The following is a 27,208-nucleotide window of genomic DNA, read 5'->3' as shown; positions in this document are numbered from 1 at the left end:
ACGCGGGCCCTCCTGGGAGCAGGTCCAGACCTGCACCTCCCGCCCCGGCAGCACTCCCTGTTGCTGTGTGAAAATGAGTGTCTCCCACAGCCCACACTTCGAGAGAGGCGGATTACACACCCCGAGGACCTGCCCGGCAAGTGCGCAAAAATTCAAGTGTGACCAGTCGTACGATTCAAGGGTTTATTAATTCATACATGCAAAACATACTGCTAATTGCATTAGCAAAAGATCAATGTAAAAACACTCCACAACTCTGCAACTGTCAATTTAGAAAACGTTGTTCTAGTGGTTGAAAGTTCCAACACTGTGTTCTCGCCAGTGAGTGAGGCTGTACAGAACATCGTCAGCACTAGCACAGTTTACAGAACCTCAGAGACCCGAGAGAACCTTGTTAGGGCGAAGCCACGACAGGAAGCGCGTGTCCGTGGGGGCGAGGTGAGGGTCGGTGTTAGTGACGGTGTCGGGGACCTGGCAAGACGGTGATGTTAGAAGGGTCGTAGTTTACGGGTATCTAAAATCTCTTAAAAACTGTAAAGCTGCAACACATGATTTTTACACCTAGTAACTGGAGAACTAAGAGCGCGTAATCAGCTTCGAATAAAGTAACGTGAAAACGGGAATGCACTTGCACTAATCTACGGAAAAGCTCCTAGCGCATCATCAGACGTTATCATACAAGGAGGCATATTGCTCATTGAGGAGGGCTCTAGAAGGAAAGCACTTCCTAAGTCGGCAACTACGGGATGACCAGTTCAGAGATGAACGGACGCCCGCCCGGGAGGATGGCAGGTGTGGGAGGAAGGCTGCAGGGACCGGTAACAGCTCTGTTCCGCGGCTCCTGGGGACAGGGCTCGCCCTCAGGTGCTGGCCTGTGACCCCGAGCTCACGCCTCCATATCCCGTCAAAATCCTGTCTCCGTCCTGTGACACAGCTGCCTCCACCCCACAGCGCGCACAACTAAGAGGCTCCGTGAGTTCTGTCAGCATCTCGGCGGAAGCTGGCTGGCTGTTTCCGGAAAACTCACTAGGAAATCGGAGCGCTCCGGAGCTGAGCTGTGCCGTGCGGGGCGGTGTCAGGTAGGGAAGGGGCTGACAAGCGGCTGCTGTGTGAAGTGGCCACCTGTCAGCGGGGGGCTGTCCTGCTTTGTCGTCTGAACACTGCCGCGCACGCAGCCGCACCGCTAACTCCGGGAGCTACACTGGTCTTTCAACCGCTTAGTGCTTAGTGCTTAGTGTTCTCAGCACAACAATGCAACTTCGTGTAGGAAGGTATTTTGGCAACGCTTACTCTGAGCAAGAACAGGGGCTTTTGAAAAATAAGGCTTTAAGGAGGCTTGTCATTTAGGGCTAAATTTTAATAAAGGTGAGTCTGAACTCTTAACATTTAAAACAGAAACCTTAAAATTACTGATTGGTTCAAAACGGTTTTATGGAAAAATTAATCTGTAACAAAAACTTGGCATTGAGTGCGAAGGCTCCACCGTTTCTGAGCAAAGCGTACAAAGGTTGAGGGCCGGGCCGGGGGACGCGGCGCTCACAGCAGCAGGCACTTCCTCTTCCTCTTCTTGACGGGAGGCGGGCAGAGGACCGCGCGGATCGCTTCGTCGAACACTGTCTTGAGGCCTCGCTGCGTGAGGGCCGAGCACTCCAGGTATTTCACAGCACCTGCGGGAGACACAGCCGCATGGCAGCGCGCGGACGCACAGCTGGCACGGCCTCACGTGGCTTCCCGCCAAGTGCGCCGCACCCGAGAGGACCAGCGCCCTGCCCTCGGCGTTCCCCGGGCAGACGGCAAAGACGATTTCCTACCGATCTCCTTGGCCATGGCCAAGCCCTGCGGGTAGGTGATGGGTGTCAGCTTCTTCTCCTTCAGCTTCTCAATGGTGTCTTTATCATCCCGAAGATCCAGCTTCGTTCCCACGAGGATGATGGGCGTGTTGGGACAATGGTGTCGCACTTCGGGGTACCACTAGCCGGGAGGAAGGGACACACAGGTTACACCCAGCAGCCCACCTGAGGCACCCCCGCCCCGGCCTTCATGGAAGCCTTCGAGAACAAGGGACACCCACGGGGTCAGATTAGCAAGCAATGACAACCCCACCCCAGAGAACCGAGGACCCCACAGAGAGGGCCCCGGCTCAAGGAAACGACTGTTTCTGGTCAAGCAGATGAAGGTCCTGCGGTCACCCCAGAAACCCCCCTCCTACTCAGGGCCGAGCGACCCACACCGAGTCTCAGCTCTGCTGCCGTCAGTGAACGGTAAAGCCCCCACATACCTTCGCACGGACATTTTCAAACGATGCAGGACTCACAAGGGAAAAGCAAATTAAGAAGACGTCCTATTTAAAAGGAAACAAACATTCAGAAACCAGGTCTTAAAATGCTCAATGCGCGTTGCTGGGAACGAGCCTCAGACACTGGTACGCGTCTGTGGGACCAGCGGCTATGTCAGGAGCTCGCCCTGGCCACAGCCCTGCAGACCAGAGCCAGTACTGTGAGAAGGGGTGCACCTGAGGCCAAGGGAACCCCTGGCACGTTCATTATCTGTTAGAAACAGCAAAAATCAACATGCTGGAACTACCAATGCTTCTGTGAAACGCGGCCGCCTGGGCGGGGCACGAAGCCCAGGGGCTGCCCACACCCAGAGCAGGTGCCTAATCCAAGCCGGGCTCCGCTCCTGTCCACTTCCTGCTAACTCACACCGGGGCGGCAGCGAGTGACAACTGCCCAAGTGCTTGGGTTCCTGGCTCCGCCCCAGCCATTGTGGGCAACTGAAGTGACCCAGCAGAGGGGAGATGTCTGTGCCCCCATACCTAGTGGCCTTTCAATTTCACAAAGACACAATCTAGGAATTTTTCTCAATAAAAGTATCTACAAACAGCATACCTTCCAGTAAGCTCCCCATTTGCATGCTAAATCCGATCACTTCAGATGCTCACTGGGTTCGAGCTGAGCTTCTGCTCAGGGACCTCTTGTCACTCACTCACTCCCCGGCACAAAGTGGCGGCTCAGTGCTTGCCACCCGAGCCCTGTCCAGGAGGCTGGGGTCCTGGGGACGTGGCAGACAAGGCCACTCGCACAGGCCCAGTGGGCCCCGGGCTGCAGCCAGGCAGCTGCAGCAAAGACAGGGCTCCCAGGACAGGGGCGCGGGCCCCAAGCCTGCAGACAGCACCTGACTAAATGCTAACTAAGTGCCGCTTTCCCTCCAGGTCTGTACTGTGTGTAAGCTCAAGTTTTTACCTGTCTAAAACATGCCAGAGTTCCTACACTGCCAGGTTTAAGAAAACATCTTCCTGGAAAAAGACAGTTCTGCTACTTTGTGAAATGTACACAAGTCCCAAGCTAACACCTGAAATTACCCAGGGGCACACTCCTACCTGCAAGGGGAAACACACATCCCACACAGCAGCCTTGATACAGGGCATTCTGAACGCCGGCGCATGCGCAAGCTTGTCCCGCAGTCACCAGGGCACCCGGCATCCATGTCAAGCGCGGTTGGGTTAGCTCAGCAGCCCTGCCCAGCCCCCGGACACCACAGCGCAGAGAGGAGGCCCTGGCCGCGAGGTTAGTCCTGCTCCAGTTAGCGCGCAGCCTGGGAGCCGGCGGCTTCTCCAGGCCAGCGCCGACAGAGGCCCTGACGTGCACCCTGCTTCCTCCTCCCTCGCGGAGGGCAGAGAGCAGCCGGGGAACTGCTGGGGTTCCCGCGGGTGGGCGCCAGCGCGTGCTAACGGAGCTCATTCATCAAGCACAAGCCCAACCTTGAGTGAATCGAATAGAAAACACGCAAGGAACGCGAGGCTCGACAGGAGATCCGAGGGAAACGGAGTGAAACAGAACAGGGAAAGCTGACTCAAGTCGACTGAAAGTGTTACATACGGCAATCGGCTTGTCTCTGCCCCTGGACGTAATGTCCTTACCATACGCTTCTCCAACCTAGTGATGCACGAGAATTTTGTTTGAGTTTTGTACAAACTGGGGAAAATAAAAATTAACAGAAGCTGTTATTTACCCTTTATCAGAGTTTTGTCTCTACCCGCCCAAAGGATCCCAAAGCGTCCAATAATGCAACACCTTTGATGCCAAATGCTACCAATCACGCCATGACACCCGGCCCAGGGCTGGGGTCCCTGTGCTGAGAACGGTGAAGGCAGACGTTGGCAGACACTGGGGCCGTGACAGAGGCGCTCCTTCGAGCCATGGGCGGCACACTGCAGGATGTAGCCGCGCCACAAAGCCAGAGCGCTCCCAGGTGCCTGCCGTCAGGATGCCAGACACAGCCCCGTGGGACGCACAGCAGAGAGAGGGCCTGGCTGTGCGGCCGCCCACCAGCAAAGGCTCTCCCAGAACACAGCCCGGCTGAGCGGACATCACCATGAGGTCCCTGTGCACATTTGGCTCCGGTCCGCTTCCAGCCTTGGGGGTGCGGTTTGAATTTGGGGACGCTAAGACCCGCCCCGTCCCCCTCCCCCACGCCCCTCTCGTGGCAGATCTGCATGGGGCTGTCCCTCGGAGATGTGACAACACTGCCAGGACCGACCACACTGTCAACTCATTTTTAATTCCAATACATATGAACAGCCTTGCTCTTCTAACACAGCTCCCTGGAATCCTTTTAGGAAAAAGGGAATTGTTATTTGAAATTCATCTCACGTTTCTGATTTGTAATTTGAAAAGCATGTTAGTTTCTGTCGTTCCTCAGGTTTAACCTGTGACTACGCTTGTTCCGGTGTCAAATCTTAACTGACGCAGACTCATCAGGGATCAGTCACCCCCAACCAGGGTGGCGCGGAGTGCAGCAGGGGCTGATCTCCGTCTCTCGCCTTTCAAAAAAATCCAAGTGAGAATCCTCGGTCACACCGACTCTGAAGAAACACGCACCAGACGCCAGGCGGCTCCTCGTGCCGCCTGTGTGAACAGCGCGCCACCTGCCTGCTGCTGCCTGTCCTTCCCCCACCCGCACACCGCGTCCGTGCTCCCAGACCCAGCCTCCAGCCTCGGCGCTTGCCGACCTCTGCGGTCCGGCCGCCTTGGGATGGGCAGCTGGGCTAGCTGACCCCGGCTGAGAGCCTCTGCTTCCCCGTCCTCACTCAGCACCGCAGGTCACGCACAGCCACAGGCCCAGCCTTCCCGACCACGCCGACACCACACCAACGCCACTTCCTGCCTTGCCGCCGGCCGCGCCTTTCAGGGACGTGGCAGCTCTGCTGACGTCCTGACTCCCGTGTCTCCCTCACTACCCAGGAAGGCCAGCCAGGGCGGCGAGCTCGGCCACGCGTCCCGACAGCTGCACTCACCACCCATGAGCACCCTCACTTCCTTTTTCATCGGCTCTTCTTCCAAATGCTTCCTACCTGCCTCTCCCTATTAGGCTTGGATTTTTTTTTCTTTTAAATGATAGGGGCTGCACGCACTGGGGAAAGGTCCAGTTTATATAAAGAGAGCAAAGGCAGAACCCAAAGAGGCTGGGCATGCATCAGTGTGGAGCTCAGCAACGAGAAGCAGCCCTGGCGGCCAGAACTGGCCTGCACCCACAGCCACAGCCACAGCCACAGCGGCGCCCGCGCCTGCGGAGTAGAGCAGGCACTTGGCGTGCTCGTGTCAGACAAAGCAGAAATGAGGCCAGGATAGTCAACAAGCCAACAAGACCAGAGCGCGGAGGCTGCGGCTGAACCGCCACAACAGGGTGCTCGGGGCTGACTCCAGGGCTCCTGAACCCGCGCACCCAGGAGCAGCAGGTGATGGCTCCAGCGGCTGGGTCACCGGCACCCACGTGGAAGACCTGGGCTGAGTTCTCCACCTAACCCAGCCCCGGCTGTTGCAGGCATTTGGAAAATGCTGTATTTCAGAGTTGCAGTTAGAGGAAGCGCGAGAGACAAAGGGAGAGATCTATTTGCGGATCGCTCTCCAGGTGCCCCCAGGAGCCAGGTATGGGCTGGAGTCAGAGCCAGGAGCTTCTTCCAGGTCTCCACGTGGGTTCCTGTAGGGGTTCTGAGGAATGAACCAGTGGATAGGGAGCTCGTGCACTCTATCCACACAACTGTTTTCTTAAAAGAAAAAACAGCACGTTTCCTGCATTAAAAAACAAAACCAAAAACTTCATGATCTTGTCTAAATGCAGACAAACCCAAGGTCAGCATGCCATCTACAGCATCACCACACACCCACCCCCCGGCCACAATGACCGACTGCGCAGCAGTCCCAGCGCCAGCCTCAGGGCCTCCGCCCAGCTGCTACATGGGCTGCTGGACCCGTCACAGTCGCCCTGCCTCCCTGCAGCGTCCAGTCGAGAGCAAGCACTGCTTCTGGGGCGGGCACTGGCCTGGCGCTTCAGACGCCACTCGTGACACCTGCATCCCCTCCCAGAGCATCTCTTCAGTCCCCGCTCTGCTCCCAACTCCTGCTCCCTGCTAATGCACCCTGGGAGGCAGTGGGTGACGTCTCAACTGGCTGGTTCCCTGCCACCACGTGGGAGACCTGGAGCTCCCAGCCCCCCGCTTTGGCCAGGCCAGGCCGTAATGTTGTGGGCATCTGGGGACTCAACCAGTGACAGGAGATTTCTCTCTGCTTCTAGAAACGCATCAACCCTGCCTCCTTGAGACCTCACTCCCAAATCAACATCAGCCTGAAACTGCGTGTCTCATCTACAGCGAAGGGGAACAAACCCAATTTTAACTCTAAGTGTATTCCTAGTGACCTGTGTTGGAGGACACGGACACTTTAAAAAAAAGAAAATCAAGACTGATTTATCTGAAAGGCAGAGAGAGACAGAGGTAGAGAGCGATGTCTTCCATCTGCTAGTTTACTCTCGAAATGGCTGCACCAGCCAGGGCTGGGCCAGGCCAAAGCCAGAAGCGAGAAGCTCCATCCCAGTTTCCTAAAGGGTGGCGAGGGCCCAAGGGTGTGGGCCATCCTCTGCCGCCTTCCCAAGCACATCAGCAGAAAGCCAGAGGGGAGGGGCGGTGCTGTGGCACAGTGGGCTAAGCCTCTGCCCGTGGCACTGGAATCCCATATGGACACCGGTTCGAGTCCCAGCTGCCCCACTTCTGATCCAGCTCTCTGCTATGGCCTGAGAAATCAGCAGAAGATGGCCCCAGTCCTTGGGCCCCTGCACCCATGTGGGAAGAAGCTCCTGGCTTCAGATTGGCCCAGCTCTGGCTGTTGCAGACATTTGGGGGAGGGAATCAATAGATGGAAGACCTCTCTGTCGCTAACTCTACCTCTGAAATAAATGAATCTTAAAGAATAAATAAACAATAAAGGCCAGATGGGAAATGGACTTGAACCGATGGGATACCGGCGGCACACGGAGCAGCCCAACCCGCTGTGCTGCGCCCGCCTGGACACGGACACGTCCATCAGGTCGCCCCAGTGAGGAGGGCAGGCCTTCTGAAGAATCACACTGCCACGAACGACTGCACTTTTCCTTTTAATCCAGTGTTGTTGCAGAGCGAACGTCAGAGCACACACAGCAGACGCAACACTGGCACAACGCACAGGCGTGCGGGCCCACCACCTCAGCAGATGGCTGCACTGCTGGGGGGCTTGCTGTGACACCAGCATGTCACTCGTGTCCCCACGCACACAGGAAGGCGAGACACTGACCATGCCTTCACCCTAAGGCTGGGCACAGGACAGGACACTCAGAGAAAATTCTCAACCAAAGGTGAGAAAAGCCTTAAGGATTACTTAGAAATTCAAACGTAAAGGGGATTTCCAACAAAAATGATGACCACTGTGCAGTCTTTCAGACAGCTGATGGAAACTCAAGTTTCACACAGATTTCACTCAGCCACACAGCACTACCCAGAGATGGATGCTGGTATTAAATGGCCATGGGAAATGTCACACCTCTTCCCAGGAGACCCAAGGTAAGAAACCTTCCAGTCAGCAGTTCCCTTCCCTGGGGCGGCAAGCCCAAGCCAAGGGACCGCTGCTCTGACCCATGCCTCTGGCCCCGCCAGGGACCCCAGCCTAAAGCCACTGCTCACCTCCATCCAGGGCCTCTGGGCGTGGAGGTGGCAGTGAGTGAAGTGCCAAGGAGCTGGAGGAGGAGGAGGAGGAGGAGGAAGGCAGGCGGGACAGGGCAGGCGGTGCTGGGGAGCAGGTGCTGAGCAGGGGACGCAGATCTCCAGCACGGAGGACAGAAGACGGGGCACGAGCCCTGGACACTAGGCTGTGGCTGAGACAGGTACCGCTGCCCCCTCCTTGCCTGGCTGTCCCTGTCTCTTTTTAAATATAATTTAACACAGAAATAGTGGTGCTGGGGCCAGCGCTATGGCATAGTGGGTTAAGCCTCTGCCTGCAGTGCCGGCATCACATATGGGTTTGAGTCCCAGCTGCTCCATTTGCAATCCAGCTCCCTGCTAACAGCCTGGGAAAGCAGTGGAAGATGGCCCAAGTAATTGGGCCCCTGGATCCACATGGGAGACCTCAAAGAAGCTCCTGGCTTTGGCCTGGCCCAGCTCTGCCCATTGTGGCCATTTGGGGAGTGAACCCACAGATAGAGGATTCTCTGACTCTGGCTTCAAATAGATAAAAAATAAATAAATAAATCTTAAAACAAAAAAACACCAGGGGCCACCACCATGCCGAATCTGGTAAAGCTACTGCCTGCGGGGCTGGAATCCCATACGGGCATGGGCTAATGGCCTGGGGAACAGGGGAAGATGGCCCAAGTGCTTGGGCCCCTGCACCCACATGGGAGACCCAGAAGAAGCTCCTGGCTTCAGATCAGTCCAGCTTTGACCACTGCAGCCATTTGGGGAGGGAACCAGCAGATACAAGATCTCTCTGCCTCTCCTTCTCTGTAACTCTTTAAAATCTATCAATCAATCTTTAAAAAAAAAAAAATGCTGTATGATTTAAAAAAAAAAAAAAAGCAACCCACGACTTCTCGCTGGCCCGGTGGAGTGAGTCTGTGCAGCCACGGAGGCTCCAGGAAGGAGACCCTGCAGGCGCCAGAGTGTCAGCACTGGGCCTTTCCCTCAGTTGCCAAGATCATTTCCTTGTCTCCAAGGGGCCCGAGCAGGCGTGGCTCTGCCAGTGAGCCAGGTTACTCCACGCAGCTGCCTACGGGACTCGTCTGAGTTCCAGGAGGGCAAGAAGCGCGTCTTTCTCCCTACAGGGAGTGTTGACCAGGGAGCGTCCGAAGTTTAAAGTCTAGCCCTAAATGGACACCTCCCCCTGTGACCGCAGGCCTCGCACACTGCCACGTCTGCGCATGTCCCTCAGCACGCGCAGTGGGACTCCCGCCAAGTCACCTCTGCCTTACCACGGGCGACTGCGAGGACACGGCCTCGCCCCACCTGTGTCCTCTGACTCACAGCAGCGTGGCTCCCTTCTCAGAGGAGTAAAGCCACACCCTGCTAGATGTATCGGCAGTATGTTTCAAAATCACTGCAAAATCTTTTTTTTTTTTTTGGTAAAGATTTAGTTATTTATTTGAAAGGCAAAGGCAGAGAGAGAGAGAGATACAGAGACAGAGAGAGAGGTCTTCATCCACTGGTTCACCCCCCAGATGGCTGCAACTGCTGGAGCTGCGCCAGTCTGAAGCCAGGAATAATGGGTAGAGCCGCCACCGGTGATGCCAGCATCCCATGTGGGCACCGGTTTGAGTCCCAGCTGCTCCACTTCCAATCCAGCCCCCTGCTAATGGACCTGGGAAAGTCGAAGATGGCCCAAGTGCTTAGGCCCCTGCACCCATGTGGAAGACCCAGAGAAAGCTCCTGGCTTCAGTCTGGCCCAGCCCTAGCTGTTGTGCCCGTTCGGGGAGTGAACCAGGAGATGGAAGATGTCTGTCTCTCCCTCTCTTTCTCTCTCTCTCTAACTCTGCCTTTCAAATAAATAAAATAAATTTTTAAAAAAAAGTTTAAAACCCGGGGCAGGGGTTGAGGGGATGGGGGGGGGCAGTGTGGGAATGGCATTGTGATTAATCTGGCACTTATGACACTGGTTCAAATCCCAGCTGCTCCACTTCCTTTTTTTTTTTAAAAAAAGATTTATTTATTTATTTGAAAGGCAGTTACAAACAGGCATAGGAGCATAGAGGTCTTCCATCTCATGGTTCACTCCCCAATTGGCTGCAACAGCTGCAGCTGGGCCAGTCAGAAGCCAGGAGTTTCTTCCAGGTTTCCCACGCAGGTGCAGTGGCCCAAGCACTTGAGCCATCCATCGTCTACTGCTCTCCCAGGCCATAGCAGACAGCTGGATTGGAAGTAGAGCAGCCAGGTCTCGAACCAGTGCCTGTATGGAATGCCAGCGCTGCAGGCAACAGCTTTACCCGCTAAGCTACTCTCTCCACTTCCAATCCAGCTCCCTGCTAATGTGCCTAGGAAGCAGCAGGTAATGGTCCAAGTACCTGTGCCCCTGCCACCCATGTGTAAGACCCAGATGGAGTTCTAGGCTCCTGCCTTTAGGCTGGTCCAACCCCAGCTGTTTTATCCACTTGGGGAGTGAACCAATGATGGAAGCCCTGTTAACTCTTTCAAAGAAATAAAAAATAAAATCTCAAAACTGAGGGTTGGCATGAGGTGCAGTGGTTAACGTGCAGCCTGAGATGTCCCATCCTACCGGAGTGCTGGGTTCAGGTGCCAGCTCTGCTTCCAACACCTTCCTACCAATTCACCCTGGGAGCCAGCAAAGGGCACACGGAAGGTCCAGATGGAATTCCGGCCCTCTGGCTTCAGCCTGGTCTAGCCCCACCGTCTCAGCATCTGAATGAAGGAGCAGATAAAAGGTGTCTCTTTCTACGCCCTTCATATAAAAACAAATAAAAAAAAAATCACAAAGGCTACCCCTTCAGTCAAAGGTCACAGTCTGCCTCTCGCTATGGTGTCTCCCTAGTCTGACTGGAGCCCCTCCGGCCAGGTTCAGGGGCACAACCCAGAAACAAGGAGTGCTCTAGCCCGGCTGAGACACAAGTGGGGAGGAGGAGGACTCCTGCGGTCCTCGTGCACACACGAGTGCCTGCAATGTGCTTCCCACTGTGTGCGTGAACTCAGCCACCCCTGAGAGGGACAGGCCCACTCAGGAGACGTCAGGAGCGGTCCAGGCCACCCAGGGACAAGCAGGGGACAAGACCTGAGCCCAAGCACCGTGCTCTGCCCCCTCTCCGCAGTCACATTAGCTTCAGCCTGTCAGTCATGTCCCAAACAAAGAACGTGTAACAGGACAGGCAAACGCCACACAGAACAAAGTGGCTTGTAACCCCGAGAGCTACTGTTTTGCCAACTACTGTTCTATCAGCTTTAGTACATAAACCATGCAGTTGTCTGAAATAGAAACAACTCATCAAAAATGTTTTCTGATTGCATACAGTATACACTCTACAAAACTGAAACCTCATATTTACACTAAAAAAGATTTAGGTACTTAAGCCACAGAAATTATGAATTTTATAAGAAAAGTACTAAGTCCATTAGATTACTTACTAACTTATAATAAATAAACCTCAACCTTAATGCGATTTGATTCTGTTGTACAAAACTATCACAAAGCAAACCACCCTGAAACTAACTGCTGCTAAAAAGTGGTCTGTGGGGGCCAGCGCTGTGGCAGTTCAAGTCCCAGCTGCTCCACTTCTGATCCAGCTCCCTGCTAATGGCCTGGGAAAGCAGAAGAAGACACCCGCCGTGCTTGGGCCCCTGCACCAAGTGGGAGACCCAGGAGAAGCTCCTGGCTTTGGATAAGCCCACCTCTGGTCATTGCAGCCATTTGGGGATTGAGATCTATCTCTCTCTCTCTCTCTCTCTCTCTCTCTCAAACTCTACATTTAAAATAAATACATAAAGCTTAAAAAAAAATTGGCTTATGGGAGCCAGTGCTGTGGCACAGTGAATAAAGCCACTACACCTGCAGTGCCAGCATCCCACATGGGCGCCGGTTCAAGTCCCGACTGCTCCACTTTCGATCCAGCTCCCTGCTCACATGCCTGGGAAACCAGTAGAAAATGATCTAAGTGTTTGAGTACCTGCACCCACCTGGGAGACCTGGAGGAAGCTCCTGGCTTCAGCCTGGCCCAGCCCTAACGATTGTGGACATTTGGGGAGTGAACGAAAAATGGAAGATCTCTCTCCCTCTGCCTCTCCTCTGTAACTCTTTCAATAAAGTAAATAAATCTTAAAAACAAAATAAAACAAGAAAAGTTTATGCCAACTGTGGCATAATCAGTGAAGCCACTGCCTGCAACACCAGCATCACATATGGGTGCTGGTTCAAGTCACAGCTGCTCCACTTCCAATACAGCTCCTTGCTAATGAGCCAAGGAAACCAAAAGAAAATGGTCTAAGTACTTGGGCCCCTGTGCCCATGTGAGGGACCCGAATGAAGCTTCTGGCTTTGGCCTGGCACAGCCTCAGCTATTGAGGCCATTTGGGGAGTGAACCAGAGATGGACGATCACACTCCCTCCCTCTCTGCAATTCTATCACAAAAATAAAAATAAGAAAGTGACTTGTGAGGCAGGCATTGTGGCACAGTGGGTAAACCACCGCTTGGGACACGCACATCCCATATGGAAATGCCTGGTTCGAGTCCTCGTTACTCTGCTTCCATCCAGCTCCTTGCTAACGCACACGGGAAAGCAGCAGATGATGGTTCAAGTACTATGTCCCTGCCACGGGGAGGCCAGGATGGAGTTCTGGGTTCCTCTTTGGCCACACGTGGCCTAACCCAAGCTGTTGTGGGCATGTGACAGGCAAACCAGTAGATGTTAGATTTCTCTCTGCTCTTCCTTCCTGCCACTCTGCCTTTCACATGAATAAATACAGACGTCTTAAAAAAGATTTATTTATCTGAAAGGCAGAGTTACACAGAGGAAGAGGCAGAGAGCTAGACTGGAAGTGGAGCAGCCAGGACTCAAACCGGCACCCATATGGAATGGATGCCAGCACTGCAGGCAGCGCAGCGGCTTTACCCGCTACACCACAGCACCAGCCCCAATATGGAAGTATTTTTTAAAGTGGTTTGTAAACACAAAACAGTACTGATTCCATAAGGTTGTCCTAAAATTAAATAAAAGAGGGGTAGGTGTTTATAGATAGAGGTTAAGATGCCTTATCCCATGCATCCACACCGTGGTGTAGTTAAGTAAAGCCAGCATCCCACATGGGCACCAGTTTGAGTCCTGGCTGCTCCTCTTCCAATTCAGCTCCCTGCTAATGTGCCTGGGAAAGCAGTGGAAGACGGCCTAAGTCCTTGGGCCCTGTACCCACGTGGGAGACCCGGAAAAAGCTCCTGGTTTCAGATCAGCCCAGCTTTGTCAAGTTGCGGCCCTCTGGGGAGTGAACCAGCAGATGGAAGACCTCTCTGTCTCTACCCCTATCTCTAACTCTGCCTTTCAAATAAATAATCAATCAAAAAAGACGCCATACCCCGCGCTAGAGTTCCCAGGATCCAGTCTGGTTCTGACTCCAGCTCCCTTGCTAACGTGCACCCTCGGAACAGCAGGTGACAGCTCAAGTACCTGGGCAGTCACCACTCGCGTGGGACACCCCCACCGAGTTCATGCCTACTGGCTCCAGCCTGGCCCAGCTGTTGCAGACATTTGGGGAGTGAACCAGCACATGGAATATTTCTGTGTCTGTCTTCCAAGGCAAATGAAAACAAACTAATGGATTAACAACAACAAAGCAGTAACAGAATGTGAAGAGCACAGTGCTGAAATAGCTGGCAATGCTCAGACAGCAAAAACCAAGCTCCTAACCAGGAAAGCATTGACTACTGGGCTAACATTAACTTTGCTATTAGTCACTATGTTGAAGTCATGGTAACAGAAGCACGTCTGTAGGTGATACGCATTAATTAAATATTCAGGGACCATAAACTCTAAAAGACAGTTAAAAACCAGCTGCGATCCTTACTGTTTGTGGGTAGGACAGGGGCCGTAACCTGTCATAATCTTCTTGTCCGGCTGTATCCCATAAGCCCAGATTCACTGGTTTTCCATCTACCATAACATTGGCAGAGTAGTTGTCAAAGCTGTAGAATGGAATAAACATGGTCAGTCACAGAACTGGGACCTAGGTCACCGTCCCAGCCACATCCCAGAGGAGTACGAGGCGGCTGGGAACAGCTGACACTCAGTCACGAAGAGACAAATGAAGACGGGCAGGCCTTTCTCCCAGGGGTCAGGAGACCACCAGAAGGTCCGTGGGCAGCAGGAAGCGCCTGGGTTTGAGAGCAGCTCTGCTTCCTGATTCCAGCTTCCTAACGCAGACCCTGGGAGGCAGTGGAGACATTCAAGTAACTGCGTTTCTGCCAACCACGTGGAAGAGCTTCAGCCCAGCACAGACCAGAGGATGGGAGCTCTCTCAAACAAAACCCGCATCTCCATTCAAGACAACCACCACACGAGGAGACCTCAGCCTCTGAGCCCGGTGGAGGAGCGGGCACGTGGCCCTGTGCTCCGGCTCCTGACTGCAGCTTCCCGATCCTGCAGGCGTGGAGGCAGCGGGGACGGCTCAGGTGGCTGGGTCCCTGCCACCCCAGGGAGACACCTGGATGGAGTTCCTGGCTCCCAGCTCAACCTGGCCCAGCACGGACAGATCAGGCACTTGGGGAGTGAGCCAGCAGATGGAAGACCTCTCTCGTCTGTTTCTGGCTTTCAAATACATGAAAGTTTTAAAAAGAAAAAAGAAAACTTATGATGAATGTGGTAATTCTGCTGCTAGGAAAAAGAGTTACTCCACAAATGGTAACTGTAACACTCCCCAACCCCCACTGAAGAAAAAGGATCAGAGGCTTGCCTCGCAGAATACCAAAAACAGCTTCTAAATGAATTAAAGATAAATTCTTTAGCCACAAAAATATGAAATAAATAAATAAATAACAGAGACTACTTTTGGATCATTTAAAGAGGAATGGCCTTCCAAAGTATCACATAAAATTCTATGGGGTAGACAAGTGGCTCTGTTTACATAGGAATATTAAACTTCTATATGGCAGAAGACAACACAGCAAGTCCAAAGACAAGAGATAAAGGGGACTAATATTTTTTATTTACATAGAAACTCCTTCAGTAAGAAAAAAATTTCACTAGAAAATTAAGCAAAGGATTTCAACAAGCTATTCCAAGAAGAAACAAATGAACAGTAAATGTTCAACAGATACTAATCTCCGGGACCAGCACTGTGGCATAGCAGGTAAAGCCGCTGCCTGCAGTGCCGGCATCCCATATGGGCGTCAGTTTGAGTCCTAGCTGCTCCACTTCTGATCCAGCTCTCTGCTGTGGCCTGGGAAAGCAGCAGAGGATGGCCCAAGTCCTTGGGCCCCTGCACACATGTGGGAGACCTGAAGAGGCTCCAGGCTCCAGGCTCCTGGCTTTGGATTGGCCCAGCTCCAGCTGTTGCGGCCATTTGGGGAATGAACCAGTGGATGGCAGACCTCTTTCTCTCTCTGCATCTGTAACTCTTTCAAATAAATAAATAAAACTAAAAAACAAAACAACAACAAAAAACTAAAGAGCACCTTCTTTAAAAAAAAAAAAAAATTCTACCCTTCCTAATGGCCAGAAGTGTCAGTAACCTCTTTCAACCAACACTGGTCACAGTGTGCGGTAAGGGGCTCGTTCAGCCACAATGTCAAAGTGACAGCCTTTTGGACAGCAAGTTGGTAGTTACCAAAATTAAAAGCACCCACTCCCTTCTTGGCACAACTCCACTTCCATCAGGTGTGTCAACGACACGTGTGACGTCATCCACCACAGCACTGTGACACACAAAGCTGAGCAGCGGCTGAGAGTCACATACCTGCCAACCACTCTTCGTGGCTGAATCAAGTTTATTCTGTATGTGTGGTAAGGAAAATCCCCATCCTAAACGCAGCACAACACGGACACCCAAGTGGTGTGTTGTGCCTGACCAAGGGAGGGAGGTGAACCTCAAAGCAGCTCCTCTCCACCCGCCCCTGCGTCCATGTGGGTCACAGATGTGAGGACAGCTGCAGGGCACAGAGCTCTGAGGCTGGGCTACTTAGGGCTCCCTGGTAACCCATCATCAGAAATGCACTTTCTCACCTCCACCCAAAGTTGCTGTCCGCAAGGATTAAGTAACTCAACGGCCAACTCCTACACAACTCCTACACACCCAGGTTTCAATTCCACAGCTCCGTAACTGCAGTGACCTGTAACCCACTAACAGCCAATTCAAACCTAATGGTCTGGGGGCAGGTGCTGTGGTGCGGAGTTAACCTGCCACTTGGAGACCCCCAACCCTATCAGAGTGCTAGTGAGTCCCTAACCTCCACTTCCAATCCAGCGCCTTGCTAATGTGCCTGAGAAGCGGTGGATGATGGCTTACATACTTGTGTTCTTGCCACCACTGTGGGAGTTTCTGACCCCTGGCATCAGCCAGCCCAGCCCCAGCAGTTATGGCCATTTGGGGAGTAAACCTGCAGACTGGGGATTTGTCACTCTGCCTTTCAAATAATTAAAAGAAAAAAAACTCTAAACGGCCCAAGGGTGAGCATGTGGCACCGCAGCTAAGACACCACTGAGACACCCACATCCCGGATCAGAGTGGCTAGGTTCAGTCCCGGCTCTGATTCTGACTCTGCTTTCCACTAATGTGCACCGGGGGAGGTAGCAGACGGCGGCCCAAGTCCTTGGGTCCCTGCCATGCATGTGGGAGACCTGCATGGAGTTCTGTGCCCCTAGCTTCAGCCTGGTGCAGTGCGGGCTGCTGTGTGCATTTGGGGTGTTAATCAGTGATAAAAGAGCGATCTTTCAAATATACAGAGTTCAGGAGCGGCGCCGTGGCTCACGTGGCTAATCCTCTGCCTGCAGCACCGGCATCCCATATGGGCGCCGGGTTCTAGTCCTGGTTGCTCCTCTTCCAGTCCAGCTCTCTGCTGTGGCCTGGGAAGGCAGTGGAGGATGGCCCAAGTGCTTGGGCCCTGCACCCTCATGGGATATTGGGAAGAAGCACCTGGCTCCTGGCTTCGGATCAGTGCAGCGCCAGCCATAGCGTCCATTTGGAAGGAAAGAAGACCTTTCTCTCTGTCTCTACCTGTCACTGTCTATCTGTCAAATTTAAAAAAAAAAATTCAAATAAATAGAGTTAAAAAAAAAAAAAAAAGCCAACAGTCTAAGAGTTCCTGTTCCAGTTCCCAGAGAGCCAGACAAGAGCCGTCTCTGACCAAACTCTTGCTCAGGACCCCAGAGTCTGGCTCTGGCTGTCTTTACATTACTGTCTCTAATCTTCCCTGTCTGCCTAACTTTCTTTTGCTTCCTAAGTGTCTGCAAATCAACCAGGAATGCTGTGTTTGTTCTATTGTATCGGAAGTCTACATTAGACTAAGATTCTTAAAAACCCAAATGCCTTATAGTTAAGAGTTCAGTAAATGAGAGGAAAATGTTATCTGTTCATATAAGGATTAGGAATAGCCTTATAGCAAAACAAACGGTCAAAGGATCAGAAATCACATCACAGACAAGCTGGCTCCCAATGAACCGCAGATACTTACACAGTGGGGATGTACTCTCCAGGGAACGCATTGGTCGTGTAGCTGATCAGCAGGCAAGTCTTACCCACAGCTCTGAGGGGGAGAGGAGAGGCTGCTTAGTCACACGCATGGACTCCTAGCTTTTGTTACTGTTAAAATAACTTCTAGGAACACCAAAGATACACCACACACTCAGCAATGAAGAAAACAATTGTTGTTATTATAACCTTTAATACCACATACATTCTTACCTTGAAAGTTAAACTATAATTTCTCAGAAAGGTACAATCAGGAGCCATGGTATTAGCACTAACATCAGGAAACGGTTGTTAAGGGATGACGGGCCCATGTCCCACATGGGTGCACCTGAGTCTGCATGGCGGCTCTGGCTCCTGACTCCAGGTTCTCACTAAGGAGCATCTTCAGAGAAGGCTCAAGTGGCTGGGTCCCTGCCACCCATGTGGGAGACCTGGGCTGAGTTCCTGGCTCCCTTCTGGGCATTAGAAGAGCAAACCAGCAAATGGGAGCTCAGTCTCTTAAACAAACAAACAAACAAACAAACAACAAACCAACTAAATAGGAGCCGGTGCTCTGGTGCAATAAGTTAAACCGCAGCCTGCAGCGTCAGCATTCTAAATGGGCTCCAGTTTGAGTCCCGCCTGCTCCACTTCCAATCCAGCTCCCTGCTGATGGCCTGGGAAAGCAGAAGAAGGCCCAAGTGCTTAGGCCCCTGCACCCGCATGGAGACTTGGATGAAGCTCCTGGCTTCGGTGTGACCCAGCCTATCACTGCAGCCATTTGGGGAGTGAACCAGCGGCTGGAAGATCTCTCTCCTTCCCTCCCTCCCTCTCTGTAAGTCTTTCAAATAAATAAATAAAATCTCTTTAAAAAACTAAGTAATTAAAAAGTACAAGTTTCTTTCAAGAACACTTCAGAACTTAAGAAGTCTGTTCTATAAGCATATTTAGAAACCTTTCATGCAAGAATCTCAATTTCCATCCTCAGACCTCTCCAGTAATTACCAGTGCACACAGAGCCTCCTCTGCGCCTCAGACTTCGTTACTTCTGCTAAGTGGCACAGCTCCAGCTGCCACCTCTTCCCCCAGGCTTCTCTGGCACTCAGCAGTGACTGTGTCCTCAGTGGACGGCTTAGTCAATTCACCACCGCACAGAACTGTTCCCACATTCACTCGCCACCTCCCAAAGCCCAGCCCTCATGGGACCATCAGCTGCACGAAGAGAAGTTGACGAGAACCCTGCTTTAGCACTCGGGACAGGGCAGCACCTGCACAGCTTGTGGAAACCAGCACATCATCAGGCAAAAGTCACAGTGGAGCACAAATTCTCCCCAATGCATGACATTTTTCAAGAGAAAATCACCTAAAAATTAAGACTGCCATTACTCCTCCTCCCTCCCCAGAATCCTCCAAATTTACAATTTCAACCTCAGGGACCCTGGGCTCATCTCCCTGCTATCCTGTGTTGGTTTATCAAGGTAAGGAAGATACCCTGTATTCTAATTTGTAAGATTTTGTTGTTCAATCTCAACTATTGTAAACTAGGACTCACCATAGAGAAGTTAAGTGTTTTTCTATTTATTTTCCCCATATGCTCAGAGGAAGGCAAAAGCCTCAACAAGGGCAGATACAGACCCACCCAGTCCTGCCAGCACTTGTTTCACTTGGAACATTATTAAGGGCTTAACAAAAGTTGGAACTCCCCACCCCAAAGACCTCATAGAGTCAAACATTACATCACCAGGAGGTAACCTCCAGCCTCGAAAGGCTTTCTCAACAGAAATGACTCACTGGGCACACATCTGCTAAAAGCTCATAATGTCAAAGGAAACCTGTATGAGCAAGAGCCTCCGATATGCAATCGAAGCCTGGCTGTGAGACCCAGAGCCGACTCTCACTACTGGCTATAAGGTCTGGGCAGGTTTCAACCTCCTATGCCACTGTTTTATCACCCCTAAAATGGATGCAGAACTTCCAACTCCTTCATCCAACTATCAGAGCTTTAATTCATTTTTGATTTGTATCAACTCATTGGGCCCAGTGCCACACTTAGGTGCACTAAACAAGATCTCAAAGAGTGTGTGCAGTTGTTAAAAAACAAGGAATGCAGTAACAACATAAAATTACAGTGTGAGAAGTGTGACCGAAGACGCCCTGGAAACGCACAACACAACGTTTAACCTAGCCTCAGGGGCCTCCAGAGAAGGCTGCAAGGTGCATCAAAGAGAGTGAGGCTGCGGTCAGACTCCAAGGACGCCCAGGGAGAGGGAGGAACTCGGGAGGAAGGGGCAGTGGCAGAGGATGCGCGAGGCCCAAGGAGCATCAGATCTGAAAAGCATCTGACTTCAGTGTGGAGAGAGGACCGAGACAGCTGGGACAGGAGGCAGCCACTGCTGTGGCCCAAGAATCACCCACGGCAGCATGGACAGGGTGGTGGGTGGTAGATTGGGGCCATCTCAGGGGCTACTCGGACATGAGCACGGCAAGCAGGCACTGGCCGTGCGGTGGATGCGGCAGCTGAGGGAGAATGGCCTGCAAAGCCGAGGGAAGTGACCCTTCTTCAAAATGGGTAGAGAAAGGTGAACAAAGATAAGAAGCTACAAAAGTTTTCACTGTTACGATAAAATGTCTTTGGCATTGCCTTTAAAATCCTGTACTTGGGCTGCGCTGTGGTGTAGAGGGTGAAGCCGCCGCCAGAGACGCTGGCATCCCATATGGGTGCAGGTTAGAGACCAGGATGAAGCTCCTGGCTGTGAGCTGGCCAATGTGGCCATCTGGGGAGTGAACCAGCAGATGGAAGATCTGTCTCTCCCTACCTCTGTAATTGCCTTACAAATAAATAAAACTTTAAAAAATAAATGAAATAAAATCCTGTTCTCTCTTCTATGTAAATGAGAAACAAAGCTATTAGTATGAGTAACTGTGTCTAAAATGTTCTAGAATTTCCCTTCCTGAACTGTTTCTTCAGCTGGGACATCATCTTTTGAAAAGCTTACCTGTGATGGAATTCAAGGTACTGGCATAAACTGACATTGGCGAAAATTTTATTATTCACCATCATTTGCTACAAATCTGCTTGCTATTAAAAACAAGATTACGGCCGGCACCGTGGCTTAACAGGCTAATCCTCCACCTTGCGGTGCCGGCACACCGGGTTCTAGTCCCGGTTGGGGCACCGGATTCTATCCCGGTTGCCCCTCTTCCAGGCCAGCTCTCTGCTATGGCCCGGGAAGGCAGTGGAGGATGGCCCAAGTGCTTGGGCCCTGCACCCGCATGGGAGACCAGGAGAAGCACCTGGCTCCTGGCTTCGGATCAGCATGATGCGCCAGCCGCAGCGGCCATTGGAGGGTGAACCAACGGCAAAAAGGAAGACCTTTCTCTCTGTCTCTCTCTCTCTGTCCACTCTGCCTATCAAAAAAAAAAAAAAAGATTACTAGGCCGGCGCCGCGGCTCAATAGGCTAATCCTCCTCCTTGCGGCGCCGGCACACCGGGTTCTAGTCCCGGTCGGGGCGCCGGATTCTGTCCCGGTTGCCCCTCTTCCAGGCCAGCTCTCTGCTGTGGCCCGGGAGTGCAGTGGAGGATGGCCCAAGTGCTTGGGCCCTGCACCCCATGGGAGACCAGGAGAAGTACCTGGCTCCTGCCATCGGATCAGCGCGGTGCGCCGGCCGCAGCACACCTACCGCGGCGGCCATTGGAGGGTGAACCAACGGCAAAAAGGAAGACCTTTCTCTCTGTCTTTCTCTCACTGTCCACTCTGCCTGTCAAAAATAAAAAAATTTTTAAAAATTAAAAAAAAAAAAAAAGCACACACAAGCGTGGGCATTTGGCACAGTGGTTAGGACGCTGCTTGGGATGCCCACACCTCCTATCAGAGTACCTAACTTGAATCCCAGATCCCCTCCCAATTCCAGCTTCCATGGGAGACAGCAGGTTATGGCTCAAGTGCCTGGGTCCATTCGCACCCACACAGCCGACCTAGACTGAGTTCCAGGCTCTGGATGTTGCAGGCATTCGGCAAGTAAGTCAGTGAATAAGAGATCTGTCTTCCTTTCCAATAAATAAAATTTTAAAAATACGTAAGATCAGGGCTGGTGTTGTGGAACAGTGGGTTAAGTTACCTCTTCGGATGCCCTCATACCATATCAAAGTGCCGGTTCAAGAACTGGCTCCTCCATTTTTTTTTTCCAGATGAAAGATTTTAATGTGGGGATACCAGGGGACACTCTGTTCACTGCCAAAGGTGGAGGCAGAGGCCCAAATGTCTGGTTCTCCAAGTATTTATTATCAATAGTGACATAACTGATTAATCATAAAAAAGTGCAGTTCTGTGAAAACAGGATTTTAGCTCCTCCACTTCTGATCTGCTTCCTGCTAATGTGCCTGAGAAAGCAGTGGGTGGTGGCCCAAGAACTTGGGTCCTGTCACCCAAGTGGAACACCCAGATGGATTTCCTGGCCCAGCCCCAGATGTTGTGGGTACTTGGGGAGTGAACCAGTGGATGGGAGGTCCTTGTTTCTTCCTATCATTCTGCCTTTCAAATAAATAAATCTTAAAATGAAATCATAAAATATAAAAATCAGAATTTTTCTGCATCGCCTTTTTAAAAAAAGATAAACTGATCTCAGGATATAAAAAACCAGACTCAGTGCTAACAACCATTATAAACCAAAATATAGAGCATAGAGTATTCTATCAAACACACACTCATGTTCATCGAATAAATCAAAAACTTTCAATGAAGGTCTTCAAATTTACACCGAGAAACAAGGTATGGGATTCTCTAAGAACAGATCATAGGAGCCAGCACTGTACACACTAAGCTGCCACCTGCAAAGCCGAGGGCATCCCAGATTGCACCAGTTCAAGCCCCAGCTGTTCTACTTCAGATCCAGCAGCCAGCTATGTGCCTGGGAAGGCAGTGAAGGATGGCCCACATAGTTGGGCCCCTGCCACCCACATGGGAGTCTGGATGAAGTTCTTGGCTCTTGGTTTTGGCCTGGATCAGCCCCAGCCATTGAAGCCCTTTGGGGACTGAACCAGAGGATGGAAGATTCTCTCTCTCTGCCTTTCAAATACAATAAATATATCTTAAAAAAAAAAACAAAAACCGGACTGATCACTGAAGCACACTTATAATAATATACGTTAAAAAAAAATACATCAAATTAGAATAGTAACACAAAAACACGAAATGAAATTCTGACGTGTGACTAACAAGGGACATCACAGCCAATGAATAACTTTTATCACCATTAAAGACTTCAAATATTTAAGATTCGGCAGTTTTTCTAACACTCACAGCTGAAGATGCTACCTGTAACAGCTGGAGTCTGAAGCAGGCTTTAACCTAGACACCCTTTCTCAACGTTCAAGTCTCACCCCAGTGTGGGTGGCACAAGTCAGCTGAAGGTACAAGGCTCAAAAACAAGAATTTGGGGTGGGAGCGCCCCATCTCTGAGTACTGGTTTCCCACGCCTGGCTCTGGTTCCTGGCTCTAGCTGGCTGCTACTTCAGACCCTGGGATGCCATGGTGATAGGTCAGGTGCCTGGGTTCCTGCTACCCAACTCAAAGACCTGGACTGAGTTTCTGGATCCCAATGCAGCCACTGTAGGCGCCAGGGGGAGTGAACCAGCAGATGGGTGCCTCTCCACCTTTGAAATACTTTTAAAAAAAGAAAAAGAAACACAAAACAACACATGTATCTAACTGCAAACCACCCCCTTTCTCCATCAAAATCAGCAGCTCAATTAAATCCTTTGATAATGGGAGACATGTTATAAAGCAAACAGGCCAAAAAGCAGATCACAGAACCGCGGAGGTGGGTATATGGGCGCTGACCGTATGATTCTCACCAACACTGAAACCGAAATGTCTCATATTAAGAGATGCTGGAAGAAAAATACTCCTTCTGACAAGATGGAACTGCCTTGATAAAACATCTCCTTCCCAGGAAGCCTACAATTATAATCTAGAGCTACCTGGTGATGGCAGAAGTGAAAAAGCAGAAAGCACAAAGCCATCAGATGACTAGTGCCAACAAAAAAGCAAAAACACACTCTTCATAAAGGTGGATTTAAGGCTTCTAAAAACGGTTTCCTGCTCCTCTTAACTCAAACCCAAGCTTTTGAACCCCTATCATTTGGGGGGGGGGGTAAAAAAAGGTGTATGTATACTTTTAGCAACCAAGATCAGAGTCATGAGCCCAACCTAAACTTGGAAGCTGGGGCAGAATGCAAATACCTTTAAGACAAGCCAAAACTACTATCTGAAGCCCCACACCTCGAGAGGAGCACAAAGAATCCATGAGGAGCTTATGCAAACTCACGGACCACATCACCACCGTTCAATGGCGCTAAATACTGCAGCTTCCTGTGAGAGTGGCATCAAGGAAGGCACTGACCACACACAACTAAAAATAACTCAAGGGCAGCAATGTCTGAGTGGACCTGGGGCCGAGAGGGCCACAGACCAATCTGAACACCCCTGGGATAAGCAAAATGAGGACCTTCAAGGCTTTCACTCCCAGCCTTCAAGTTAACCTAAGCCAGACGCTACTCAAAGTCATTACTGATACTCATTTTATACCCAATGCCAATTAAACTGCTATACTGGGAGTCGTCCACTAGAAGAACACAGGTGGGCCCGGCGCTGTGGCACAGTGGGTTACAGCCCGGCCCGCAGCACTGGAATCCCATATTCGGATGTTGACTGTTGACTGTCTTCTGAGTCCCAGCTGCTCCACTTCTGATCCAGCTCCCTGCTGATGCACCTGGGAGAGCAGCAGCAGATGGCCCAAGTGCTTGGGCCCCTGCATCCACGTGGGAGTCCTGGAAGAAACTCCTGGCTCCAGCTGTTGTGGCCATTTGGGAAGTGAACCAGAAGATGGAAGACCCTCTCTCTCTATGTCTACCTCTTTCTGGAACTCTTTCAAATAAATAAAATAAAATCTTTTTTTTTTTTTTTTAATTTTTGACAGGCAGAGTGGACAGTGAGAGAGACAGAGAGAAAGGTCCTCCCTTGCCGTTGGTTCACCCTCCAATGGCCACTGCGCTGATCCCAAGGCAGGAGCCAGGTGCTTCTCCTGGTCTCCATGAGGTGCAGGGCCCAAGCACTTGGGCCATCCTCCACTGCACTCCCAGGCCACAGCAGAGAGCTGGCCTGGAAGAGGGGCAACCAGGACAGAATCCGGTACCCCGACCGGGACTAGAACCCAGTGTGCCAGCGCCGCTAGGCGGAGGATTAGCCTGTTGAGCCACGGCGCCGGCCAATAAAATAAAATCTTAAAAAAAAAAAAAAAAAAAAAGCCAGCTGATCCCAGTTATAAAATGGTTAAAACTCAGCTTGCTTCCAATCTGTGGTATCTCCACCTTTTGCCTTCACTGTTTAAACACCTTTAACTGAAACTCAGGGCCATATTTACAGCTTTAACAATCTGATAAAAGAACATTCCGGCAGTATCATCAGGAATAGAGCTTATCAGTTGAAAGCAGAAATATATTCTTGGTATGGAAAATTTGGGATTTGGATTTTTACTGAAGAAATGTTTGCTACATATGACCCCTGAGAGTAACAGTGTAACTTTTTTTTTGTAAAAGTTCGCTTTACTCCAATACTACTTAAGACAGTCAGCAGTCAACATAAATGTCAAAACCTCATTAAAACACCGTGGGGGCAAGTCTTTGCGACACTGGCACCCCACAGCGCAGTGCCTGGCTTTGATCCCTTGCTGCAGGCCCCAGTTCCAGCTTCCTGCTAGTGTGAACCCCAGGAGTTGTGGTGACAGCTCTTGTAGTTGGGTCCCCCCTGTCCATGAGAAGAAAGACCTAGAACGGGTTCTCAGATCCTGGTTACAGGTATGCGGGGGGGTTAGCTGGTGGAGAGGAGCTTCCAGTCTCTCAAGTACATTTTAAAAATTAAATTATAAAGCAGACGGGAAATTTCAGGCCAGGAACAGTGTTGTGAATACTCATACTCCCACAGAGCCTCACACGGTGGTGCAGACAGCAACAGTGCTGGTCCTGGCCATTTCCAGGCAAGCAGTAGAGGCCTGGCCCCTGGGAGGGGCTTGCAGCCAGCCCCCTGCATGATTTCACTGAACTTCCCAAGGAGGAACCTCTCTGGGGGAGGGGAGGAGTGATGTGGTCTCAGACACCTCCCAACCAAGTGGCGAGATGTGGGCAGGACAGAGACACACAGCAGGCATTCAACCAGCATTTCACTGGAAGAAACAGCAGCACCAGCAGGCGAGGGCTGGCAGCTCTTGGCGTCAAACACCCTGGGTCTGTGTTTTAGAAACCTTCAAGTCACTCGGTATTGAATTACCATAACTTCACTTAGAAAGAGAGCCAGTAAGTAGCACTTCATATGCTAAGCATAACTGATGGAGCATTTTGAACTTTTAAGGGAAATCCGGGTCATTTTAAACGTGCATAAGAAAAAGTGAAGTTTCGTTGATGCATGACGCAAAAGCATCAAAAAATTTACTTAAAACAATTCACTTTGTTTTCAATCCCACTTCATGAACGCTTCTCCCCAAGTGCCAGAGTAAGGTGTTCTTTTAAAAAGGTAAAGCAGCATACACATTCCTAAATAAATTTTAAAATTTCTTTGAATACGTAGAACTATAAAGGGTTCACCTTTCCCACGTGTGACACGAGTCCAACAGACGTGGCCTAACTGTCCTCCTTGCATCCGAAATGCAGAAGCAACCTCAAACGTCTCCCACCAGTTCTCTAAGCTAAGAGATCACACATTCATTTAGAGGCATAAAAAATAATAATAATAATAATAATAAAGTCGTAAGGCCACTTTTGGGATAGGAACCCGAAGTGTCCAGCGCACTCTTCCTCCGACTCTGGCCTCGGACCAGTTGCATTCAGAGCTGGGTGAAACTGGTAGTAATTCTTCGAGCGTCCCGGTCCCACACTAAGCTACACAAGCAATGCTGAGACGCGCGATTTTGCTCGGATTACACTGGGATTCTTGTTTCTGAGGGAGGGAAAACACACACACACACACACAACTGCATAAGACCGGTCTTGTCCTCCTCTGGGGCCTGTAACCCCCACGGGCGGTCCTGGAAAGAACTCCATCCCTCCCTGCCGCGCTCAGCCAAGGCCTCGGTTTTTTTTTTTTTTTTTTTAATTACTTTTTTTTTAAACGACCACATTCGGAGAGATCCGTTTCTGTCACACCTGGCCCCTGACAGCCTCTTCCAAACTTTCAACCCCACAAGTGGCCAAGTTACAAGTGGCAGCGACCGGACCGTGCGCTAAGCTTCCGGTCACTCAAGCCGCCGGACCTCCGTCGCCCGCGCCGGCTCTCCGGGCTGGAGGGGCGATCGAGAGGTTCAGGGAAAAGGGAAAATGCCAGGGAAGGGCCTCCTTCTCGCCAAAAAAAAAAAAAATTTTAAAAAAATAAAATAAAATAAAATAAAATAAATTATTTCCACAGGCGCCCGAGAGCCGCGCCGAGCCGGGCCCGGGGAGGCGGCGGGAGGGCGGAGTCCACTCTCGCCCGCGGCCCGGCCCTCGCCACACCGGGACGCCGAGGGTGAGGGGCGCCCGCCCGAGCCCCGCGCCCAGGCCGCGCCCGGCCAGCCCCGCGCCCCCCGGAGCCCCCGGCCGCGCACTCACCCGTCTCCCACCACCACACACTTGATGGCCTGCATCTGGGCCGCTCGCTGGGCCGCGGCGGCCGGGCGCTGAGGCGGGAAGCGGCGGGCTCGGGGCGCGGCGGGCGGACGAGCG

At 51.5% G+C, this 27,208-nt stretch overlaps 1 protein-coding gene across 2 annotated transcripts; it reads right to left on the bottom strand.

Annotated features, from left to right (window-relative positions):
- Positions 1 to 169: 169 nt before the first annotated feature.
- RAC1 (Rac family small GTPase 1) lies at positions 170 to 27,208 on the bottom strand. 2 transcript variants are annotated; one of them, XM_062179951.1, is made up of 7 exons: positions 27,095 to 27,208; positions 17,462 to 17,533; positions 13,861 to 13,978; positions 3,879 to 3,935; positions 2,279 to 2,341; positions 1,812 to 1,971; positions 170 to 1,667 (listed from the first exon to the last, which is right to left on the bottom strand). In XM_062179951.1, the coding sequence occupies exons 1-7, from the start codon at positions 27,127 to 27,129 to the stop codon at positions 1,537 to 1,539; spliced, it is 636 nt and encodes a 211-aa protein (XP_062035935.1). In that variant the 5' UTR covers positions 27,130 to 27,208; the 3' UTR covers positions 170 to 1,536. The 2 variants fall into 2 exon arrangements, with proteins under 2 accessions (XP_062035935.1, XP_062035934.1); XM_062179950.1 differs by lacking the exon at positions 3,879 to 3,935 and having other exon boundaries at positions 27,095 to 27,204.

This window comes from Lepus europaeus, chromosome 21 (genome assembly GCF_033115175.1).
Source record: "Lepus europaeus isolate LE1 chromosome 21, mLepTim1.pri, whole genome shotgun sequence".
NCBI lineage: Eukaryota > Metazoa > Chordata > Mammalia > Lagomorpha > Leporidae > Lepus > Lepus europaeus.
The sequence above is the reverse complement of the archived record's forward strand: the minus strand, read 5'-3'. Positions and strand labels throughout refer to the sequence as shown.